This window comes from Chrysemys picta, chromosome 10 (assembly GCF_011386835.1).
Source record: "Chrysemys picta bellii isolate R12L10 chromosome 10, ASM1138683v2, whole genome shotgun sequence".
NCBI lineage: Eukaryota > Metazoa > Chordata > Testudines > Emydidae > Chrysemys > Chrysemys picta.
Genome location: NC_088800.1, coordinates 18466879 through 18489033, shown reverse-complemented (window position 1 = coordinate 18489033; position 22155 = coordinate 18466879). Strand labels below are relative to the sequence as shown.

The following is a 22155-nucleotide window of genomic DNA, read 5'->3' as shown; positions in this document are numbered from 1 at the left end:
GGACTAGGACTCAGGAGGCTAGGTTTTATTCTCAGTTTGGCCACTGGCCCGCTGGGTGACCTTGGGTGAGTCACTTTTCCTCTGTGTCTCAGTTTCTCCATCTGAAAAGTGCTATGTAAGAGCTAGGTACTTTTATTATTTCTTCCTATGCTATTGGGCCATCAAGTACCTCCCTTTCACTCTGTCAGTCTGGGCATTTTACTATCTTGCAGTATGATTCCTCCCCAGTTCGTAGATCCTTTGGCAAACAGGGGAGCTGTCTTTTTTTTTTTATTATTGTTGTCAGTATTCTAATGCTATTTTCGCATTCTTAATCTCTTTGACTAAGTCTACATTATTAGACACATTGCTTCTGCAAAATTTGTTCCTCTAACTTTTCCCGGTTTTACCAATATCTTTTTTCCCCTATAACTACGGCATACTATAGCATGTCCCCTCATTACTGCTTTAAAGGCTTCCCATCTAGTTCCCCGGGTATATCCCATGAGCTATTGTCCTTAATATAATCATCAATGTGGTTTTCCATTTCATACACAAAGTCTGTGTCTTTTAACAATATATTACTAAATATCCAGCTTTTATTAATCCTGAACTGGACTTTATTTTCATGAAGACAGGAACAGAGTCAGAGATATTCCATTCTAATATTAAGATTTCATGTAGGAAACCTTTTGATATTAAAATTAAATCTATTCTAGTATGTGGTTTTGGCAGTTTCAGAGAAAAAAAGCAAAATCCAAATCTCCATTGCGTCCTGTCCTTTATATACTAGTTCCAGCATTTGAGCTTCTTTAGATGGACCTTGTCTTGTTGGTAGTTTATCCCACATTGTGGTTAGACGGCTATTGAAGTCACCTGCCACTATTACCTTTGAATTCTGGACCATTACAATTACTCCAAAATTATTTCTGAAGAAAGGTATATTCCTCACTTGGTGCATAATTGTTACACGTTTGCCCTCTGCACACCCATCTGCCTTCTGAATAGGTTTTAATCCTTTTACATTCCCATTCTACTTAATACACACACCACTCTCTCATGGGAGCTGAAAAGATATTCCATGGTACACATTCCTTTTAAGATTGATTCTTCTGTTTTGAGATAAGTTTCCTGAAGCATTGCCACAGATATGTTCTCCTTTTTTTAAAGCAGGTAATATTTTTTCGTTTTACTGGATGGTTTAGTCTTGTAACATTCCAGGAGAACCAGATTGTTACCAGGACACATTTCTAGTCACCCCACGAGCAAAAACAATTTTGCATGAACATTTTTACAAATGTGAAATATTTGCAAAAAATGCAATGGTGTGGAAAATGCATGAACTCAGTAAGACCAACTTAATAAAAACAAGTTCATGTAGAATTCAGTCACGCAACTGACTGAAAGTAAACACATCACATCCAACAGGCTTTTCCTTTCTCTACAACAGTCAGTCTTCTTTCAGATCCAAGAAGCAGCTTTTAAAATTTCAACACTAGTACCTCTCAAACCAAAACATGCAAGAAGACAGAGGGAGATTAATGGAGACTGTTTGGAATGCCCAAGGACAGGATATTTGGTTAACTGATAGAACAGTGCCAATAAGGGCGGCGTGTTCATGCTTAAAACATCAACTATGAGTTAGATAAGTACCTTCTTTTATTTTGTGAACAAACATTCTGGTTGCTTGACTTGCGTTTGCAAAGTATTAATTGAATCACTGCGAGAGCGTATTGTTTACACTACTAGTTATTTATTACCAGAGTTGGCTGGATATTTTACAAGCCTTCATTGTAACCAAGCCCTGCTCTGCAGACAAGTGACATGGGGGAGCTAGAACTACAATCCTCAGCCCTCTGTTCCAAAATCACAGGCATACACCAGCTGAAATAAAGGAGAACTTTCCTTTATAGTCACTTGTAAAGTCCCCTTAACATCAAAGGGACAGCCACTATGGGTCAAAGTCACTCATCAACACCCAAACCAGTCCACCGCTACACTACATTCAAGGCCATATGTACTTCATAGGAAGACAATTTTGGATTCTAGATAAGCTTATTAGTTGGATGTCACTGCTAAAATGATAAAGACTTCACTGCAATATAAATGCAATATAGAGTTAAACATGCATAGGCAGCCTAACTTTGGCATTTTTTGACATTTTAGTGCTTCACTTTGTATCCTTAATGTTCTTTTAATGTAGCTTTTGTATAAAATTAGCATGTAGTCTAGGAAAAGAGATGCCAAGAAACTGCTTAGACTGTATTTGAGAACATCTAAAAAACTAAGCTTCAAAATTTTATAGCCTTTTGTTTTTATAGAGGGCCACAAGTGATCAAATTAAAATGTATCCTTGTGTCAGTGAACTTTTGTAAACCTTCACTGAGGCTCTATAAGAAACCGCTGGATAGTTAAGAGTTTAACAACTTGTATGTAGAGAAGAAGAATTAATGAGCTGCCAAGAAATTCAGTTTGTGAGACTCCTACCAGATTGGTACCGACAGTGCAGCAGTTCCTTAACTCACAAGAACCACCCCAACTGCTGTTTCAGAAATAAAAGGAGCCCCGTTACCTTTGTTAGCTGCTGTTCGGAGGAAAAACCCAAACCAAACACAGTGTTTGCTCTGCTGTCTGCCCACTGACCAAACTTCTGCGATGTTTTCGTAAAGGTCATATTAGGTGTGATTGTGCTGTTTATAATCACCTGTTTTAAAAAAGTTTAAAAAATAATTAGATACAGAAGCAACATCTGAAATGCATATTCTAGCATCATTATTCAGAATGATTAGCAGGTTCCCAATCTAAATTTGGAGTTTGCGGTAGGCATGAAGCATTTTACCTACTTATGAAATATTTTAATACCTTGACTCACTTGATTCAGATGCTCAATAACTTTTTATTTAAAAAATGCCACTGTGGTCCCACAGCTTACTACTCCTGCACTATTTCATTGAAATTAGAATTCTGTCATAATCAAAGAGGAAGTAGATTACTTTAGCAAGGTGAAAATGAGTGAAAATGTTTTTCCCTCTGTAGATGGGAGAATCCACAAATCCACTACTATTAAATGAGAGCTCACAGAGCATCAGGAAAATGCTTCCTTTGAGGAGTTGAAATACTAATTGACTGCTGGCCTGGCAATGTTACAGGAAAAATCTTTGGACATAAAAATAATTCATACAAGGAAAAAATATAAAATTAGTCCCTGCAATTTCTATAGGAATGTTACAGATTCCAGACAGAGATGTCTTTTTTCTATTCTCCTCTCTTGCTAACTTCATTTTGTTTGGATTTTTTCCTGCAATCTTCCAATTTCCAGGAATTTCTTTTGACTCATGTATTTTGCCATATTTTGTTTTGTTTTATGATCTTCTTTGTAAATGGGTATATTTGTAAATAAATGCATTTATTAGATGCTCCCATAAAACTTTCAGTAAGCATTATAATAAATAGCCAGTCAAAAATACTTCTACATACACTATTAACAGCTTCCAATACCTTGTGTAAGAGTCAGGTGCATCCAAGGCCAAGAGTTCTGGGATGAAGGGCAGTGTCTTTGTTGGGAACTCACAGAAGCACTTGCATTTTTAGCATTTTATAGGCACTAGGAACTTAATTCTTCACTGCTTAGCACTTTGTGTAGCCATCTACCTACTTAGCACACGTATAAATGACCACATAAGGAACTAGGCAGGGGAAAGTCAGGCACTGGGGCTGGGAAGGATGTACTTTGTAGGGATTGTTTTACACACACACACACACACACACACACACACACACACACACACACACTATTTTGATTGTCATTTTTCTCCTCCCCACCATTTCTGAACTCCTCTCTCCCATTGTCTTTCTGTTTTCCCTCCTGTTCCCGGTCCTTCCTTGTCCCCTTCTTCTCAATGACTCCCTTGCTCTTTTTTCCTCCATCTGCAAGCATGCTCGCTGCCCCATCGGTTCTTCTCTCATTCCTCCTTTGTCCTGGCTGCCTCTGTCAGCACAGTGGAACCGCTCCTGCAGCATTTGATCCCCACTGCTGAAGCATCTGGGCAGAGTAGGCCACAGAACGCCAATCAGAAAAGCATTCTCCACAGGTAGGCAGAGCAAGGAACTGCCTTCTGATCAGTACTCAGCTCCCCACTAGGTCACTTCAGGCAGACATGGCAAGCTGATCCAGAGGTGCTGCGGAGTTAACTCCACAGAAGGGAGCCCCAAATGAGCAGCACAGCCATGCTTAATTGCGGGACTGTCCTAGGGGATCTGGGAGAGTTGTGAACTATAGCATCAATACTGTAGATAATCATATCTTCAAAATGAGCAAGAGAGACAGAATCTGGCTCTTGATTAGTACCTTACTCCACAAGTAGTACCACTGTAAGCAATGGGGCGTCTCATGAAATAAGGTACTATTGGACAAGAGGAAAGCTATCAGAATCAGCCCTCAAAGGGGGATCTGGTAAAGAATGTACTGGAGCTGGCATAAAATACCATCTTACTACACAGGTTTAGATATATATCAGTTCATTAGCACAGATCTTAATCATATTGTTGCAAAAAGAAAATATAGTTATGTTTAAAGACTTTTCCCCCCTTGAAAATGTATCTGTATACAATGGTCTATTAGTAGAAGAGGAGCTTTCTTTAGCAACATGCACCATTGTGTCCAATATGCAAATTATACGCTAATTAAGCTATATCTGCAGGACAGTTTAATTAACACGATCAGGAAGTATCCTGGCAACACCATCTACGATGTATTTCAAGCAGAATTTTTTTCTAAACTATAATTTACATTGAGCAAAAAGTGTTTTATGCAATTCACAATATGATTCCTCCTCCTCCCCTCCTTTCTTAAGTTTTATGACCTTACCATTAGTGCTCCTATTTTTTTCTTGTAATCCATTCAACTTTACTCTTTCCCTCTTTCTATTTCCTCTTCTGAATATATACCATAGTGCTTTGTGATATGCATAGATATAATTATTACCTTATTTCATGGCATGCGATTTGCGACAAAATTAATTTTAAAAAAGCCGTGCACAGCAATACAGATCCAAATAGCAACCAAACACAAATGTGCTTGATGATATTCTCCTGCGTTTTGACAAACAAACTAAAATAGACCAGGGGAAGGGGGATGCTACTCTTCTGAGGCTTTTTGTTTTGTTTTAAAAGAATCAGAATGGCAGAGGCAGTGGCTGATGTACATAGTATGTAACTGATCTTTCACACTACATGTTTTTGAATGGCTGACTCAGAGGTCCAAATATAAACAGAGATGTCCAGATATATTCTTCTCTATCACAGAAGTAGCAAAGGAAACAGAAGCTGCAATTCAAAAGAAAATCCAAGTGTAATGAGAGATATTCAAGCCTTTACATCTAAATGCAAAGAAGAGCAAAACTCTAAAGATTTTAGTTAAGTGATCTACATAACTAATTGTCAGTGCAACAGGAATATGCCATCTTGATGAGATGATACTGAATAGGACCACCTGAAAGCCACGAAAACCACCATTTAGAAACTGCTTATGGGAAATACTTTTTTTTTTTAAACATAAAACATTTATGCTAACTGGTTAACTAACTGCAAATGAAATCAAGTTTTTTCAATTATAGAATTTACTTCAGAATTTAAAATTGCTCAACATTTCCAGGGTTTTCAAGTGATTAAAACTATTCTTTGAATCCGAATCTGCATCTTAAACTGGGCTCCCACCGGAAAATATTAATAAAATGGCAGCCACCACTTACAGACAACGGCCCCACTCACTGGACAGAAACTGAAAGAGCAATAAAATATTTCAAAAAGCTACTTTGAAAAGGTCCTTCGATAAATATTTATATTTCCTAGAACTATAAAGCTAGATGTATCGTGTATGATAATATGTAATAAGCTATAAAGGGACTAAGACAGGATGAGTTGCAGACAAGTAAAAACACCTGCTTGGGAAAGGAAGTGAAAAACATTAGGTGCTATCTGTTAAACATGGCAAAGGTTAGCTTTTTTGGCAGCCAAAACGCAAGGAAATGTTGCACAGCGATCAGATATCTTCAAGAAACTGACAGGCCATCTATTTATAATAAGCTGCAATTAAGAAACTACTAGGGAGCTAGCTCTAACTGTTACACCCTAGTCTGCCAATCAATTACTTAACTAAGATTTCCTTTTGTGCACAAGTAAGAGAATAAAAGGTGTAAGAGACTAAACTAGAGATGCGCTAAATTGGTTCAGAGAAGTTAGGGGGCCATTTTAACCATATCTACAATATTTTACTACCTGCCTGTTATACCTACCCATCAGGTAAATTGGACAAACCGGGGGAAGGATTCTGATAGAAAAACAATCAGGAAAAGTCTACTTTTGAAGAGATTGCTGTGTTAAAGCATCTAAGAATATTCAGCCTACAGGTTCACTCGATTATCTGAACATTCTTCCATCTGTTTTTTTTGAAAGAAGAGATGCTATTACCTGTAATGAACTATCCAGTGTGCTATGGATATGAAGGGAGTATACTTAACACACAAACACACACACACACACACACAGGAGAGGAAGCAGGCACAAGGCCTTATTATGTATTCACAAATAATCCTAACAGCTCCATCTCAGTGTCCCTGCACTACTAGCTTGCTTAGAGCAAGAATGGTTGTGTCCAAACTGTTCTGCCACTACATTAACTATACCACGCAACGCACAGCTGGGACCAACATTTTGTAGATTCGTTATTTATTTCTATTGGGAAAAACAGATTTAGAAGACCGTTAATTTTATTGGGTTTTGAAATAAAAGTGGGAACTGGAATTTGAAGGTTACATGCAGGAGGGAAATTGTGTTTACTTAAGATGTTGCTCACTAAGATAACCTCATGAGATAGCCAGCTTGTTTTTAATTTGGTTCACAAAGGAGCAGCAGTCATGTAATAGTGCTCCAACATTACTTGGTACCGTACAATACAATATATCATAGGACACAATTTCAAACAGCAGACAATCCTGAACTATCACTCTTTTTATTCTTTTTGTATTGAATGAGTTTGTAAAGAGAGTCAAAAATCTCTTAAATCCAGACATTGCAGCTAACAGCTGCAGTATCATTTAGTTAAACAAAAAGCTAACAAGTAAAAAAACCCCACAACCCTGGAAAATCCTGTCATTTAATATTTAGAGATGAAAAATGTCTCTAATTTCTCTGTTTCTGTAGCCTATAAATATTTGAAGACTGTAAACACTAAGAATAGAAAGGACAGACACACACAAGGTTATAAGAAAGAATAAAGGTGCACATTAAAAAGATAAATTTAGGATGAATATCATGAAAAATCTTTTTGACCGTTAGCTCCATTAGTCTGTGGAATAGTCTCCGAAGGGAAGTGATGGAAACGTTGTTGCTTGGGACTCAAAGCTAAATTATACACTAGATTAGCAAATTCACTTCAATAAAAAATTCTGCAATGGACAGAATAATCTGACAGGACTCTTCCATCTGTAACTTCCTGGATCTGTTGTTCTAATTCTGTAATAAAAGATGACCCAGCAAATCCAACAGACACATGTAATAATTTTGGATTTGTGCTGCACTAATATAAAACAAGCACTAGATGCAATTATGACTGTGCCAGAAACTTGAATAATCTTTCGACCTTTAATCCAGAATTGAAGGTTCAATGGTCATACAGCTCTTGGCAGAATAATCTAATCAAATATGATCAAGACCAGAGATAGCTAGCGAGTTTTCCTTAGAGACGGGGCAGAGGAGAAAGTAATGTAATAAGCACCTTAAAGAATAATAAACTCATTTATCACACAAAATAAGTTCTGTATGTGTAGTAAAAGAAAGAATCGCTCTTTACTGTCATCTATACTAAGTGTATCATAGAATCATAGACTATTAGGGTTGGAAGGGACCTCAAGAGGTCATCTAGTCCAACCGCCTGCTCAAAGCAGGACCAATCTCCAACTAAATCATCCCAGCCAGGGCTTTGTCAAGCCTGACCTTAAAAACCATTAAGGAAGGAGATTCCACCGCCTCCCTAGGTAACCCATTCTAGTGCTTCACCACCCTCCTAGTGAAAACGTTTTCCCTAATATCCAACCTAAACCTCCCCCACTGCAACTTGAGACCATTACTCCTTGTTCTGTCATCTGGTACCACTGAGAACCGTCTAGATCCATCCTCTTTGGAATCCCCTTTCAGGTAGTTGAAAGCAGCTATCAAATCCCCCCTCATTCTTCTCTTCTGCAGACTAAATAATCCCAGTTCCCTCAGCCTCTCCTCATAAGTCATGTGCTCCAGCCCCCTAATCATTTTTGTTGCCCTCCGCTGGACTTTCCAATTTTTCCACATCCTTCTTGTAGTGTGGGGCCCAAACTGGACACAGTACTCCAGATGAGGCCTCACCAATGCCAAATACAGGGGAATGATCATGTCCCTCGATCTGCTGGCAATGCTCCTACTTACACAGCCCAAAATGCCGTTAGCCTTCTTGGCAACAAGGACACACTGTTGACTCATATCCAGCTTCTCATCTACTGTAACCCTAGGTCCTTTTCTGCAGAACTGCTGCCTAGCCACTTGGTCCCTAGTCTTTGCAGTGCATGGGATACTTCCATCCTAAGTGCAGGACTCTGCACTTGTCCTTGCTGAACATCAACAGATTACTGTTGGCCCAATCCTCTAATTTGTCTAGGTCCCTCTGTATCCTATCCCTACCCTCCAGCATATCTACCACTCCTCCCAGTTTAGTGTCATCTGCAAACTTGCTGAGGGTGCAGTCCATGCCATCCTCCAGATCATTAATGAAGATATTGAATAAAACCGGCCCCAGGACCGGCCATTGGGTACTCTGCTTAATAATGGCTCCCAACTAGACATGGAGCCATTGATCACTACCCATTGAGCCCGATGATCTAGCCAGCTTTCTATCCGCTTTATAGTCCATTCATCCAGCCCATACTTCTTCAACTTTCCAGCAAGAATACTGTGGGAGACCATATCAAATGCTTTGCTAAAGTCAAGGAATAACACGTCCACTGCTTTCCCCTCAGCCACAGAGCCAATTATCTCGTCATAGAAGGCAACTGGGTTAGTCAGACATGACTTGCCCTTGGTGAATCCATGCTGACTGTTCTTGATCACTTTCCTCTCCTCGAAATGCTTCAAAATTGATTTCTTGAGGACCTGCTCCATGATTTTTCCAGGGACTGAGGTGAGGCTGACTGGCCTGTAGTTCCCCAGATCCTCCTTCCCTTTTTTAAAGATGGGCACTACATTAGCCTTTTTCCAGTAATCCAGGACCTCCCCCATCGCCATGAGTTTTCAAAGATAATGGCCAATGGCTCTGCAATCACATCCGCCAACTCCTTTAACACCCTCGGATGCAGTGCATCCGGCCCCATGGACTTGTGCTTGTCCAGCTTTTCTAAATAGTCCTGAACCACTTCTTTCTCCACAGTGGGCTGGTCACCTCCTCCCCATACTGTGCTGCCCAGTGCAGTAGTCTGGGAGCTGACCTTCTTCATGAAGACAGAGGCAAAAAAAGCATTGATTACATTAGTTTTTTCCACATCCTGTCACTATCAATAGTTATTGTATCGATAGTACATATAGTGTATCAATAGTTATTGTTCCTGAAATGTCTATATAAAACAATGTATATTAATTGCACCTCCTTCAGCAAAAGAGAAAACCCTAATGGATACCCTGTATAATAATAATAATTAAAAAAACATGATGCAACCCATCTCAGTGCAAGCTTAGTGCTACAATGCCCAGACAGCAAGTTCTTAAAGTCATATTTGACTCTAGATACTTTAACAGAATGGCCTGAAAAAGGGAATGTTTGTTGGATAAAAGTTGACATAAGTATGCTGGAAACTATGAAGACACATATACAACAGATGACATCCATGGAAAAGCCTTCATGCAGAGAGACTCAGCCAAATAAGTAAACAGTATAGGCTCTACAAGAAAGCTTGAACATGTAGAAAAAGGGAGAGAAACTATGGGTGATGTAAGTCAAAATGCTTGTGAGATGCATAGAGACATTTTTTAAAGTTGTTGGACTTTGGCATCTAAGAAATCTGAGGTTTGAGGTCTGTGTGATAGCACTGCATTGGGCAGAAAGTGGCTCTCTTGATTCATAGATGTATTACTCATGTACAACTTGCAGAACAGGTTTAAAAATGCCACCGTACTTCCCAAAAGCAAGGCTAAAGGAAAAAAATAAAGAGATATTTGTGAGTTGCTCATTACATTGTGTATTGTCACCATTTCACGAAGTCATGGATAGTGCAAGGGATTTAAAAACAGCACAAATGTCAGTCCGCTGAATATCAACACACTGGAGCTAAGGGATCTTTGGGATTTAGTTTTCTTTAGGTTGGCATGGTGCTGAACATATGCCCTGTGGCATCAGCCACTGCTTGCCAGATGAGCACTCCCCATTGCTCCTATCTAAACAAGGGAGGAGTAAAGATCCCAGAGGCGCAAGTCCCAAAGGAAGAGGAAAAAGAACCCAGCAGGACCTTGGCAGAGCGGTAGGCATACCTATCGGGTGGGGCAACACGCAAGCAGGACATATTCCAATATAATAATATTTCCTATACACAAGAACCTTCGCAAGAATATCTGCCAGGTCTGAATATCATCCAATTCACCTGCTCCAACCAAGGGCTTGTCTACATGTAGAAACTGAATGGAATAACTGCTGCAAAGTAGCTAGTCCTTTAGCCAGTATATTTGGAAGTCGATTAAGCTAAACTGGAAAAAGGCACTAAGAGTACCCACACAGAAGTTAACACAGAATACCTATTGCATTTTAAATTCATATCCTTAGTCTGGAATAACTTCCTCACATGGACTGCAGGCCTGGCTTGACATGAGTAATTGGACCGGGGGGGCTGGAGGGGGCTTATTTTTGGGGAGACAGGATTAGGCAGCTGAATGGATCAGCAGGCCAAAAATAGAATGTCTGTAAAAGATACGATAAGAGAAAACACCCAGGGAACAATTAACAATGGCTAAGATAAGCCTGGAACATAAGTTGAGGTAAAAAGAGTAAGTTGTGCGTGGACAGAGCCTGCTGTACAGGTTCTTACAAAGAGACCAACCCAATCCAAAAATATGTGATGCAATGTATGGTAAATGAAATGTCATCTGTAAATGTATATAAAGGGAGAGGTCTGCTGTGTAACTTTGGATGTGCGGTACGCCCTGTTCCCACCCCCTATGCTTGAGCCTGACCAGCTCAGCGTAGCTTTCCTGTATGCCAAATAAAGGAACCGCAGTAATGAGACTGGAGTCAAACTGAGCTCCTGCAGAACCAAGTGGAAGAGGTCTCAGAGAAACCCTAACATGGACATGCTCTAAATAATGAAGCCACGGTAACTGACCATTAAGTACATCATTAAGGTTACCTAAACAAGCCACTAATAATTTCTCAGTTACGCTCTCAAAGGTGTGAAGCTGAATGTGTGTGTCCTCCCTCCACTGAAATTTGATTTCCCCAGCCCTCTAGGCTGCAAATCTGCAATAAGGGTAAGTCTCAGGGCTTGTCTAGATGGTGGAGTAACGTACTCTACAGGGGTACGATTTCTAAAGCACACCAATGTGTTGCGCATTAATTGGTCTGGGTATATGCTGATGATGCATTTTAACATAGTGCTATGCTAAAGTGCACTATGGAACCTTTAGTATGCACCAGTAGGGTCTATGAGGACTAATTAATGCACATGTTACTGCGCTTTAGAAATCACACCCCTGTAAAGCACTTTACCTTACCAACTAGACAAGCACTCAGTCTGAAAACCAAATGAAAAAGGGAAAGAAATAGCCATTCCTTTGGATGCAGGTAGGTTCTGTGTCATCAAGGAAATGAGAACCAGAAGTACTTGCTATCCTGTATTTGAAGATTAGGCAGGAATTAATATGCAGGGAAATTCCCCCTCTCTCCTCAAATGTTCAGTAATTTCCTTCTGCATTTTCCCTGTCTGTCCTATATTTCTGCAGTTTGTATGACCATTTTATAAAGATGTTACATCATATTTAACTTGTTTGGCAGCTTCAAGACCTACATAGACTGTCTTTTCCCTAGGAGTTTCACCAGTAAACCACTAGGAAGAGGAATATGGTGCTAGGCTCTCCACACAAGAAGAAGGATCTTAGAAGGTATTCATGCACAAAAGAATTAAAGGGGAAATGTGGGGGGAAGGAGTGCATCACTTGCCCATGGTATTGGCAAAGTGTTCCAAAAATTCAAACTTCAAAGTGAGGAACATTGCCTATCTCAGCATGGCACCTAAGTCTAGAACTCCTTCAGTCTTTTCAAGTAAAAACCAGACATAGCAAATGAATCCATTTTGGCACATGCATATTGATTGCCACCAATAAGCAGCTTATCGACAGCTGTGCAATGCTGGATCATCTCCTTGCCAGTCTTACAAAGCCAGTCATATTGAATATCTAGAGTATTCTTCCTTGTCTATGGTCCACTAAAATATATATTTAAAAAAAGCTTTGTTAATCAAGCCTGCTATAAAAAGAAACAAAGAACACAGGAGTAGAGCAAAGAAACACAATCTAATAGCAACTAAGGAGTCAGAAATTGAGACCAGTACTCTGGCTCAAGCAGTGAGCCTGTAATGCAGGCGGATTAATTATAGTTGTTAGAATAGCTACCAGTGAATGTGATCAAGTTTTCTTTTCACCCTTTCTGCAAAGTCTTTGTGGGAGATGCTTCTAAAAATTGTGAGTGCTGCTACACCCTGAGAAATACAATCTGACACACCCATTCACTGGAAATTGAATGTAGCAGCTGTGTGCATGCATTAGTCTTGATTCATCTGCACAACCTGCCACATACCACTTGCTTTAATTTGGATGAGTTGAAGATAAGGAAGATAGAGATAGGTCATAATTCAAAGAAGAGCTTTGTAATTCCTCTCTCTTCATGTTCCTCTTTGCTCCTCTACATCACTTACACATGACTGAGGAGCTCAGAGCATCGGTGGGACAATACTTGAGACCAGACCTGATTTTTATCACCAGATAATTAGTTACAGGTGCTGAACAAAAGACCTGCATTTTAGCCCCATGTATCTGGCAAGGCTGGTTATTTCCGGGGACTTCTGTTGTACGTGCAACTAACCCAGCAGGTTTGGTATTTCAATACAGATTCTTCTTCACATCCCTTTGCCCTATGGATCTACCTTGCATCCAACCAAAACAGTCAAGTTGAGTGATGGGGAGGGGGAGGGTGTTTTTAAACCCCGAGTTAAAACAAATCAAACAAAACCCACATATGATTTACATTTGGAAATGGCTCCTAACCCATTTTATGAATAGATGTAAAAGTACTAAAAAAAAAAAAAAAAAAAAAAATAAGCAGTCTTCTGCTGAGAAAATAATTCTGTGATGAAGTCCTTACTGAGAAACATGTCTAAATGCAATGAAAAAATGTTCCTGGTTTATGTGAATTCTACTAGGTAATTTTGCAGCTACACCTACTCCAAATGTGTGCGTGGGGGGGGGGGAGGGGTTGTGCAATCTAAATCTCCAGTGTCTGCTTTGACATCTGACTAAACTTTTTTCCCTTGAAGGCACAGTGCACACATCCTGCCACCACACTATTCAAAAGCCTGAGTACTGTTTCATGTAGGAAGTCTACAGCCTGTCTTTCCAAGCACTTTTAATCATTGATATGAACTGTTACTTATAGATTTAATGTAATATTTTTATAAGGAATATAAACAAAGTTTTCTGTATTGTTTCAACTTGCTGGGAAGGGAGCCTTCTAATTTTTCCTTCTATACAAAGTGGATACTTGGGGCTAGATCTGTAAAGGGATTTAGGTGCCAAAATCCAAAATTTAGAACCTCAAAACCCTCACTCAGCTGCCACCAAATCCTGTAGGTGCCTACATTCCCACAAAGAAAGCCCCCAAAACACCTACATTTCTTCTGGTGGGCAGAGGCAAAGCCTAAACCTCAGTGAGATTCACAAACTAGGAGTTTCCCAGCCTAATGGATCAGGCCCTGCACAAAACACAGATGTATATTCTATAGCCCAGTGCTTAGATCAGTTATGCAGAATGTGGGCCACCCAGGTTCCAATCCTTACTTCGCCTGAGAGTAGCAGGGACTGCGAGGGAGTGTCCTAATCACTAGGCTATGGGTTATTTTGGGTGGGGGCTCTCTCAAGCTCTCCTGTTGAAGCTGTTCCACTTGTATAAAATAATAGACTATTCACTGGACTAGAATGAGATGTGGGAGAGTCACATTCAAGTCTGTGCTACTTCTTTGTCAAAAAGAGGCCTGATCTGGCTTATGTGCCTAACTCCAGGAGAAGGTTCGTGACTGTGAATCCCAGGTGGAGATAGGCACCTAAATCCCTTTGAAGGGCAGGGCTTAGGCCACACCCCTCTCCTCAGCATTTCCCACTGGCTAGCTCAGCACACAGTCTTTTGTGGATCCCATTCTTAGGCGCCTAACTGTTCCCGTGCACTGTATAGGGAGCCTGGGTGGCCAACTTGGGGCGGTGGATTCCACTAGTTGGCAGGGCACCTAGAGTTCAGCATTGCAACACTGAGCCCAACTTTCCTTTGTGGAGCTAACCCTTTAAGGATTTCCTGGTGACTGGAAAGGAGTACATGAAAACACTATAATTATACGTCACAAAAATAGTTCGCGGTTACATAACACCCACATTTTCTGTTCCTAATAAAAGCACATTGTCTTTTGTGTAGCCACCATATTACAGACAAACACTTGTATGAAGTCTTATAAAATCTCTAACATTTTCTACCCCCTGTAACTACATTACAGCAGCCTCAAGATGAAGGCCCCAGGTTGCTGTTCTAAACATTCCTATCTTGGGACAGACATGGTCAAGTATGTACTAGAGAGTCTCCAATCTGCACAGGCTCTCCCTACTTTATTGGTTGTTTATGGTCAAACTTTTCATACTGATCACATGGGCTGGAACTGGAGAGGGGAAGCAGGTATAATTAGGGGGCATGAGCTAATTTACTCATCCCTGTATAGTTAAGCCTGCTCCAGTGCAGCAATATAGTCACATCTCCACTGCACATATAAAAAAGAAAGATTCTGGTTTGAGCTCTTACATTTAATTATATTTTTAATTTATGTTACTAGTTCTTCCCCTTTCCCCACCCCCAAGCTCATGACACCCTTCTTCTCTCAGAGGAAGATTAACTGGAAGTCCGTTTGAAGTGATTCGGTGCCACTCTTTGAATCCACGATAGAGGGATCAATGCAACTTACTCTCTGCTCCCCAAAGGCTGAACTTGTAACCACATTCTACTAAAAAGACTCTGTTGCAAAAGTCGTACTGTTGGGTAGATAACTGATGTGTGATAGAGGAAGGAACATGGACAAGTTATTTACAGGCGATGAGAATGTCTCCTGGCCAATTTCCTTGGAAGCATCTGGTCTGGCCACAGTTAGATGGATGGCTCACTGGTCTGATCCAGCCTGGCAATTTCTACATCCACACTGCCAAAGGCGTATGCCTCTGTGTATACACATATACATCTATGGGATTGTGTAAAATAATGTGTGTGCTCCATGGAGGAAAATCATTTCTATTCTGCTTGTTTTTCCTCTTTTAAAAAATAATAGAGCAATAAAATTGGCCAGACTATTGCATCAAATTACATTTGATGCACAAATTTTAAGGAGTGAATGTTATAATAGTTTATTTATAAATTGCATCTGCCACTGTTGACTTGATTAGAATGGCTGAAACCTTAACTCTCAGACTGTTTGAGTGGTTGTGCGGGGATTTCCCAACATTAGACACCTCCAGCAGTACAGCCGGGGAAAAAAGAGAAACTAAATGTAAATAGCTGTTCCATTGGACAAGCAACCCTTAGAGCTCTAAAAAGCATCACAGCTTACGTCAATTATTCTTTATTACTTTCAGTGGCTGTGTCAAGGCTCCTTCCCCACTCTGAACTTTAGGGTACAGATGTGGGGGCCTGCATGAAAACTTTCTAAGCTTAACTACCAGCTTAGATCTGGTTTGCTGCCACCACTCCCAATGTGCTAATTCCCTTCCCTGGGTAGCCTTGAGAGACTCTTCACCAGTTCCCTGGTGAATACAGATCCAAACCCCTTGGATCTTAAAACAAGGAGAAATTAACCATCCCCCCTCCTTTCTCCCACCAACTCCTGGTGGATCAAGATCCAACCCCCTTGGATCTAAAAACAAGGGAAAAATCCATCAGGTTCTTAAAAAGAAGGCTTTTAATTAAAGAAAGAAAGGTAAAATCATCTCTGTAAAATCAGGATGGAAAATAACTTTACAGGGTAATCAAACTTAAAGAGCTCAGAGAAACCCCCTCTAGCCTTAGGTTCAAAGTTACAGCAAACAGAGGTAAACACTCTAGCAGAAAGTACTTTTACAAGTTGAGAAAACAAAGATAAAACTAACATGCCTTGCCTGGCTGTACTTACAAGTTTGAAATATAAGAGACTTGTTCAGAAAGATTTGGAGAGCATGGATTGATGTCTGATCCCTCTTAGTCCCAAGAGCGAACTCCCCCCAAAACAAAGAGCACAAACAAAAGCCTTCCCCTCACCAAGATTTGAAAGTATCTTGTCCCCTTATAGGTCCTTTGGGTCAGGTGTCAGCCAGGTTACCTGAGCTTCTTAACCCTTTACAGGTAAAAGGATTTTGGAGTCTCTGGCCAGGAGGGATTTTATAGTATTGTACACAGGAGGGCTGTTACCCTTCCCTTTATAGTTATGACAGGCTGAACAAAAAAAAAAGCATTAAAGCAAAAATGCCCTGTTTGAAGGGAGGAAGGCTTATGTAATAAAGCATTTTCTGATTCATCAAGGAAACCTCTGGGAATAAACTGCAAGGGATCTGGCTTTTATTCCTGTTAGAAAGGAAGGGTTGGATAGGAGCATGCAGAATCCATACATGCAGGAGCAGCGCCAGGGTTTTTGCCGCCCTAGGCGGCAGCGCTCCTCCTCAGAGCATTTGGTGGTGGGGGGGTCCTTCCGCTCTGCATCTTCGGGGTGCTTCGGCGGTGGGTCCCGGAGCGAGTGAAGGACCCATCGCCGAAGCATCCCGAAGATGGGGAGTGGGAGTGGAAGGACCCCCACCGCTGAATTGCCGCCGGGGATGGCAAAATGCCGCCCCCCCAAATCCTGCTGCCCTAGGCGACCACCTAGGGTCACGTAGTGGAAGCGCTGGCCCTGCATACATGATGACAAGTGTTCCCACAGTCAATGAATTCTGGTGAGCAGAAGCAAGGCACTTTAACCACTAGTGCTATATGACACTCATCTTCAACAGTTCACGCCCCTGCAAGCTTTGCTTTGAAATCTAACAAAGCCAAAAGCCCCAGCAGATTGTGCCTGGTTTCACGACCCCAGCAACAGCCTCTGAGCTGTTTGTGATTTTTCACCTGATGCCACATACCAGCTCATGCTCATCGGAGACCTGGGCAGGATTTTTTGAAAGATCCACTAACCTCCCTGAGCCGGGCCTGAGTTTAGGAGATAACAAAAATCAGAAATCAGGGCACTTTGCCTGGTTTCAGGTTTCATTATCATAACATCACACAGTTTGGAAAACCACCTGGTGCCAGTGGTCTTGGCACATTCCAATGCCCAGGGTAACACTTGAAGCTAGTGATCAAAATCTATAAGAGGTGATTATGAATTGTCATTAGTTTTTCCATAATTAAAGTATAGGTGTTTCCACCAATTAAAATGTGATCTCCAGCTTGAGCAAACAAACAATTTTCTTATTAATTGGAAAATGATACGGTTAAAATGTGTCTGCAGGGCACATGCTTTGTGACCAACATACTCCACAAACTGTATCGGAAAAGCGGTTTTGGCAGCATCAATTTGCTGGATGCAATTCTGGGTGCTCTTTTCACAAAGCCAGTGAGAAGCAGCTGGGCTGTCCACAGGAACACAGACACAAGCCGCACAGGATAATAATCAAATGTGGAGCTGGTCCAGCTCACTTTTACCACCATGCAGCTGCTGCCAACAATTTGTCACCTATGTCTGACTAGGTTTACGAGTTTGCTTTTGAAGAATTCATATCCTGCGAGTCAAAGGAAGGGATGTGGGATCTTGCACTTGGATTTTAATAATGTGAAAAGAGATTACAGTACAAATGATCAATCCATTCAAATAAAGCTCAACATGACGACATTTTATTCTGAAATACAACCCATCTTGCACAGATATCGGAGCTCCTAGTTAATACATACATAGTCTCAAAGGACCCATCAAGTTTCCTGAAGCCAAATCAGGACACAACAGAGCCCACTTTGTTTCATTTCCCAGTTCTAACCAATTTTCTGTTCCCTTCACAGCCTCAGGTCTTGTCTATGCCAAAAATGTTCTTCAAAATTTTCCCTCCATTCCACACACCAGTTCAGCTCAACCAGCATTTGCAATTCTGGGAGCCCTCGTGTAGACAGGCTGCTGCAACTATCTCAAGCGCTAATTGGTGGTACCAGCCAAGGACCTGTAATAGTTATGCTTAACTTTAACAGCCAGAGAGCGCTCAAGCTATTTTAGGTTACCATACCATTTAATACTGTTGTACCACAAATACAGATAACCATAAGCTCCTACTAACCCAATGCAGAACTAGAATAATAGATTTTAAGGCCAGAAGGGATCAATACAATCATCTGATCTGACCTCCTGCATAACACAGGCTAAAGATTTTCACCCAGTGACTCCTGTGTCAAGTTTCTGGGTGAAATGTATCATATATCTTTTAGCAAGACATCATATCTTGATGACCTTCTGTGATGGAGAAGCACCTTAAGACCTCATGTGATGGAAAATCGGGTACATCCCTGGAGAGGTTGTTCCAATGCTTAATTGCCCTCACTGCTGAAAATCCGTGCTTTATTTTCAGTTTCAATTTATCCAGTTTCAACTTCTAGCCACTGCCAACCTTGTTATGCTTTTGCATGCTAGATTACAGAGCCCCCTACTATCAGAAATCTTCTCCTGTTCAGGTACTCAGACTGATCTGGTCACCTCTTAACCTTCTCTTTGATAAAACCGCCTCTTAAACCTCTCACTTTTAAGGCAGGTTCTTAATAAGTTGCACATTCTTGTGACTCTTCTGAGCCCTTTCCAATTTTCAATATCCTTTTAAAACAATTGTGCACCACAGAACTATTCATCAGTGTCTTCCAGTGACCTCACGAAGTGCATATTAGAACCAGTCTTCTGTAGATTTCATTCATTGTAACTTATTCCGCTATTCCAATGTAATTAGAAAATAAGGCTAAAAAACAGCAAGGTCCATTTTTGGATGGTGGTAACAGACTCTGCCTCCGATGTAGGACAAATACTCCCCTTAGCTCAATTTGTTCATCATGCAAAATGAAGAATTTCATAATACAACCAGCAGCTGCCTCTCAGACTGAAGCCCAATCCATTTTCATTATTTACAAAGGAAAAAAAGATTGCAAGAAGCAACTCTAGATTTTCCAGACAACTTTTACAAGTACATTATTTAAACTGCCACTGCTACTAGGACACAGATCTTTATATTCAAGCATTTTTCTTTAAACCTATGCTGTGAGGTCTCAAGCTACGACAGTCTAAGTTACAGCTGTCTCAAAGAACAAAACTGCTTGTTCTGATGAGTCTGAGTAAGAACTGATTACAATGATAAGAAAAAGTGTGGGCTTCCAGCAGCTTAACATATCAGTTTCTAAACCCAAACAGTATTTACAGTGCATGCATCACTACATACCTAAGAAAAACTCAGCTAATATGCATGCATTCAATGGCTGATTCTCCAATATAAAAACAAAACGTTAATAATAATAGACAGAGGGATGCATGATACACATTGGAGGACAGAACTGAGCTCTACAATTACACTTTATATAGAGTCTTTAAAGTTCCAACCATGCTGTGTTAAACCCTATGCTAATCTTTTCCTTAGTTAGTAATTCATTTTGAAAACATATTAGAATCATAAAGCAGACAAAGTCTTGTGTCGATAACCAGGTCAAAGTTAGCAGTTTTGATATTTCATGGGTAAAGAGAATAAGGTGATCAAATATGTTCAACTTCCTAAACTGCAGCACCCCAGCTACTCAAGCCCTGGGAATTTCTGCTCAAGAGAATTGTGCTGAGGTTTCTCCATTGTGAACAAATCTGCACAGGAGTCTAGGAAAACCAGTCAACCTTCATTTGAACTTAGGTGTCCAGAGGAAAAAGCTATTGACCTTACCACTGAGCCATATCTTGATTCACCTTACAGTTAACCTTCAAAGAGGTTTATGCAATATAAAGAAGGCCTGAAGTGTTTTCTTCCTGCTGAATTTTTATTTCTGCTGAATTTTTTTATGTTAAAAATGTAAATGGTGGCAAGTTAATTCTTCCTTTTTTCTTTTCTTTTTTTGCTGGAGGTCTTTCTTGGAGGACTCAAAGGTGGACTGGAATCTCTCTCAAGCTCAGCTCCTACCCAAAGAGGTGGGAAGAGTGTTGAAGAGAACATTCTCACCCACCAAACTATTTATTCAGGCATTTGAGTTGTTGGACCAAAAAAAAAGGTTTTAAAAAGTCTGAATAATTTTCTGCTCGTTTGATCAGGTTTCACTGGCACAACTTCTCTGGATGTCACAATCCTACTGGTTCTACTGTCACTAATGGATCTTCAGGGCAGGGACCACGTCATCCTCCACAATTGCAGAGTGCACTGACCAGCACTCCGGTGCTACTATAATAGAAACAGCCAACAACAACAAATAAATAATGACCGCAAATAAAATCCGGCGAGAAAAAACCTGAATTTCTAATGAATAAAACAAGGAAACAGAACCCTCTCCATGCACATGCCCCCTCCCCATCTCTTTTTGAATATTTTTCTAGGCCTTCTTTATACATTATAAAAACAAGCAAAAAAAGGCAAAGCACCACATTTTTCAGATCACTTTTAAAGACTCCTGAGCTGCTTTCTTCTCCTCCTCTGCATTTCATGACTATAAAATATCTGATGGTCATTTAATTGTAATGCTAACAGAACAGGAAATTTAGGGTTGACAAAGGTGAATCTCCGATTACAAGCATATATATTTTGTCATGTAGATGACATGACCGAAAACGTAGACAAAATGTGCAGTCACTGTACAACATATAATTGCAGCTAACACACATTTCCCTTAGGGTCCATAAGTCAGCAGGAGCAAAAGCAGGGGTGGGAAGCCATTTGCCTCCCGGCAATCTGTTCACAATGGAGTTAAATGCTGTGAAATCTATAAAGGGCATGGAAAAGTAGGACTTTATGCATGTCAGTACTGTCATAGTCACAACAGCAGGGAGTAGCAGGGGAGGAATCCATTAGCGATTCCCACAGATATGTTCAGCCATACTATATATATCCCCAGCTAATTAATCTGTTAAATCAGGATATCACTACATGTTCACTTGGAATATGCTCACAAGAAATAGAAATAACTGCAACCAAATCATGCATTATATTTGCTACAGATCAGATCCATCAATTCTCAGATGTAAAGTTAATTGCTATGATGACTATGAAAGCATCTAGCGAAGTATTTTCATAGCATGCGGTATGAAGTCTTTATTTGGTGCCAAAAAAATGTAGCAGTATGGAATTGCTTCTCAATGTCACTCAATATTTTTCTTAAAAAGATTCAATACTGTTCTAATAACGGAAATTAGGCCAAAGAAAAAGATACATAAGCCAAAACAAAATCTAGAGAAAGGCATGTTTCTCTCAGACCCTCTGACAGCACTAACTGCAAATTCCTCAAATCTGAACGCACACCTTTTGGCAGAACATCCCAAAATGTTTAAAAAAAAAAAAAAGTCTCCGGGTCTTTCACAACCACTTTACTTTTATCCACAAAGAAAAGTATGCAGCTGGTTTCCTTGAAAGTGGTAACTCTAGAGTTCAGTTTCCTAAATCCACCTCCTTTTCACTGTGTAAATATTCAACAAAGAAATGTACGTTCTGTGCAGAGTGCCGAGCTATTGTATTAACTAGTAATGCAGTCTGGTGCAAGGATTAGAAAGACAAACCCTGAAGGAATCCAAGCATCATTCTACTGTCTTCAGCAGTAGAAATTTCCTTTTCAACATGTGCTATTTTTACTAATCTCTCATATGACAGGATATGAAATCTGAA

The 22155-nt window shown here is 40.3% G+C and overlaps 1 protein-coding gene across 4 annotated transcripts in view; it reads right to left on the bottom strand.

Annotated features, from left to right (window-relative positions):
* HOMER2 (homer scaffold protein 2) overlaps positions 1–22155 on the bottom strand; it is a 115199-nt gene that overhangs the window by 41553 nt on the left and 51491 nt on the right. For 3 of the 4 annotated variants that reach the window (XM_005307243.5, XM_065559361.1, XM_065559360.1), the window contains exon 3: positions 2552–2683. The exons of the other annotated variant lie outside the window; for it this stretch is intronic. In XM_005307243.5, the coding sequence (XP_005307300.2) occupies positions 2552–2683 (132 nt within the window). The remainder of the gene's footprint in view (positions 1–2551; positions 2684–22155) is intronic. 4 annotated transcript variants of the gene reach the window in all.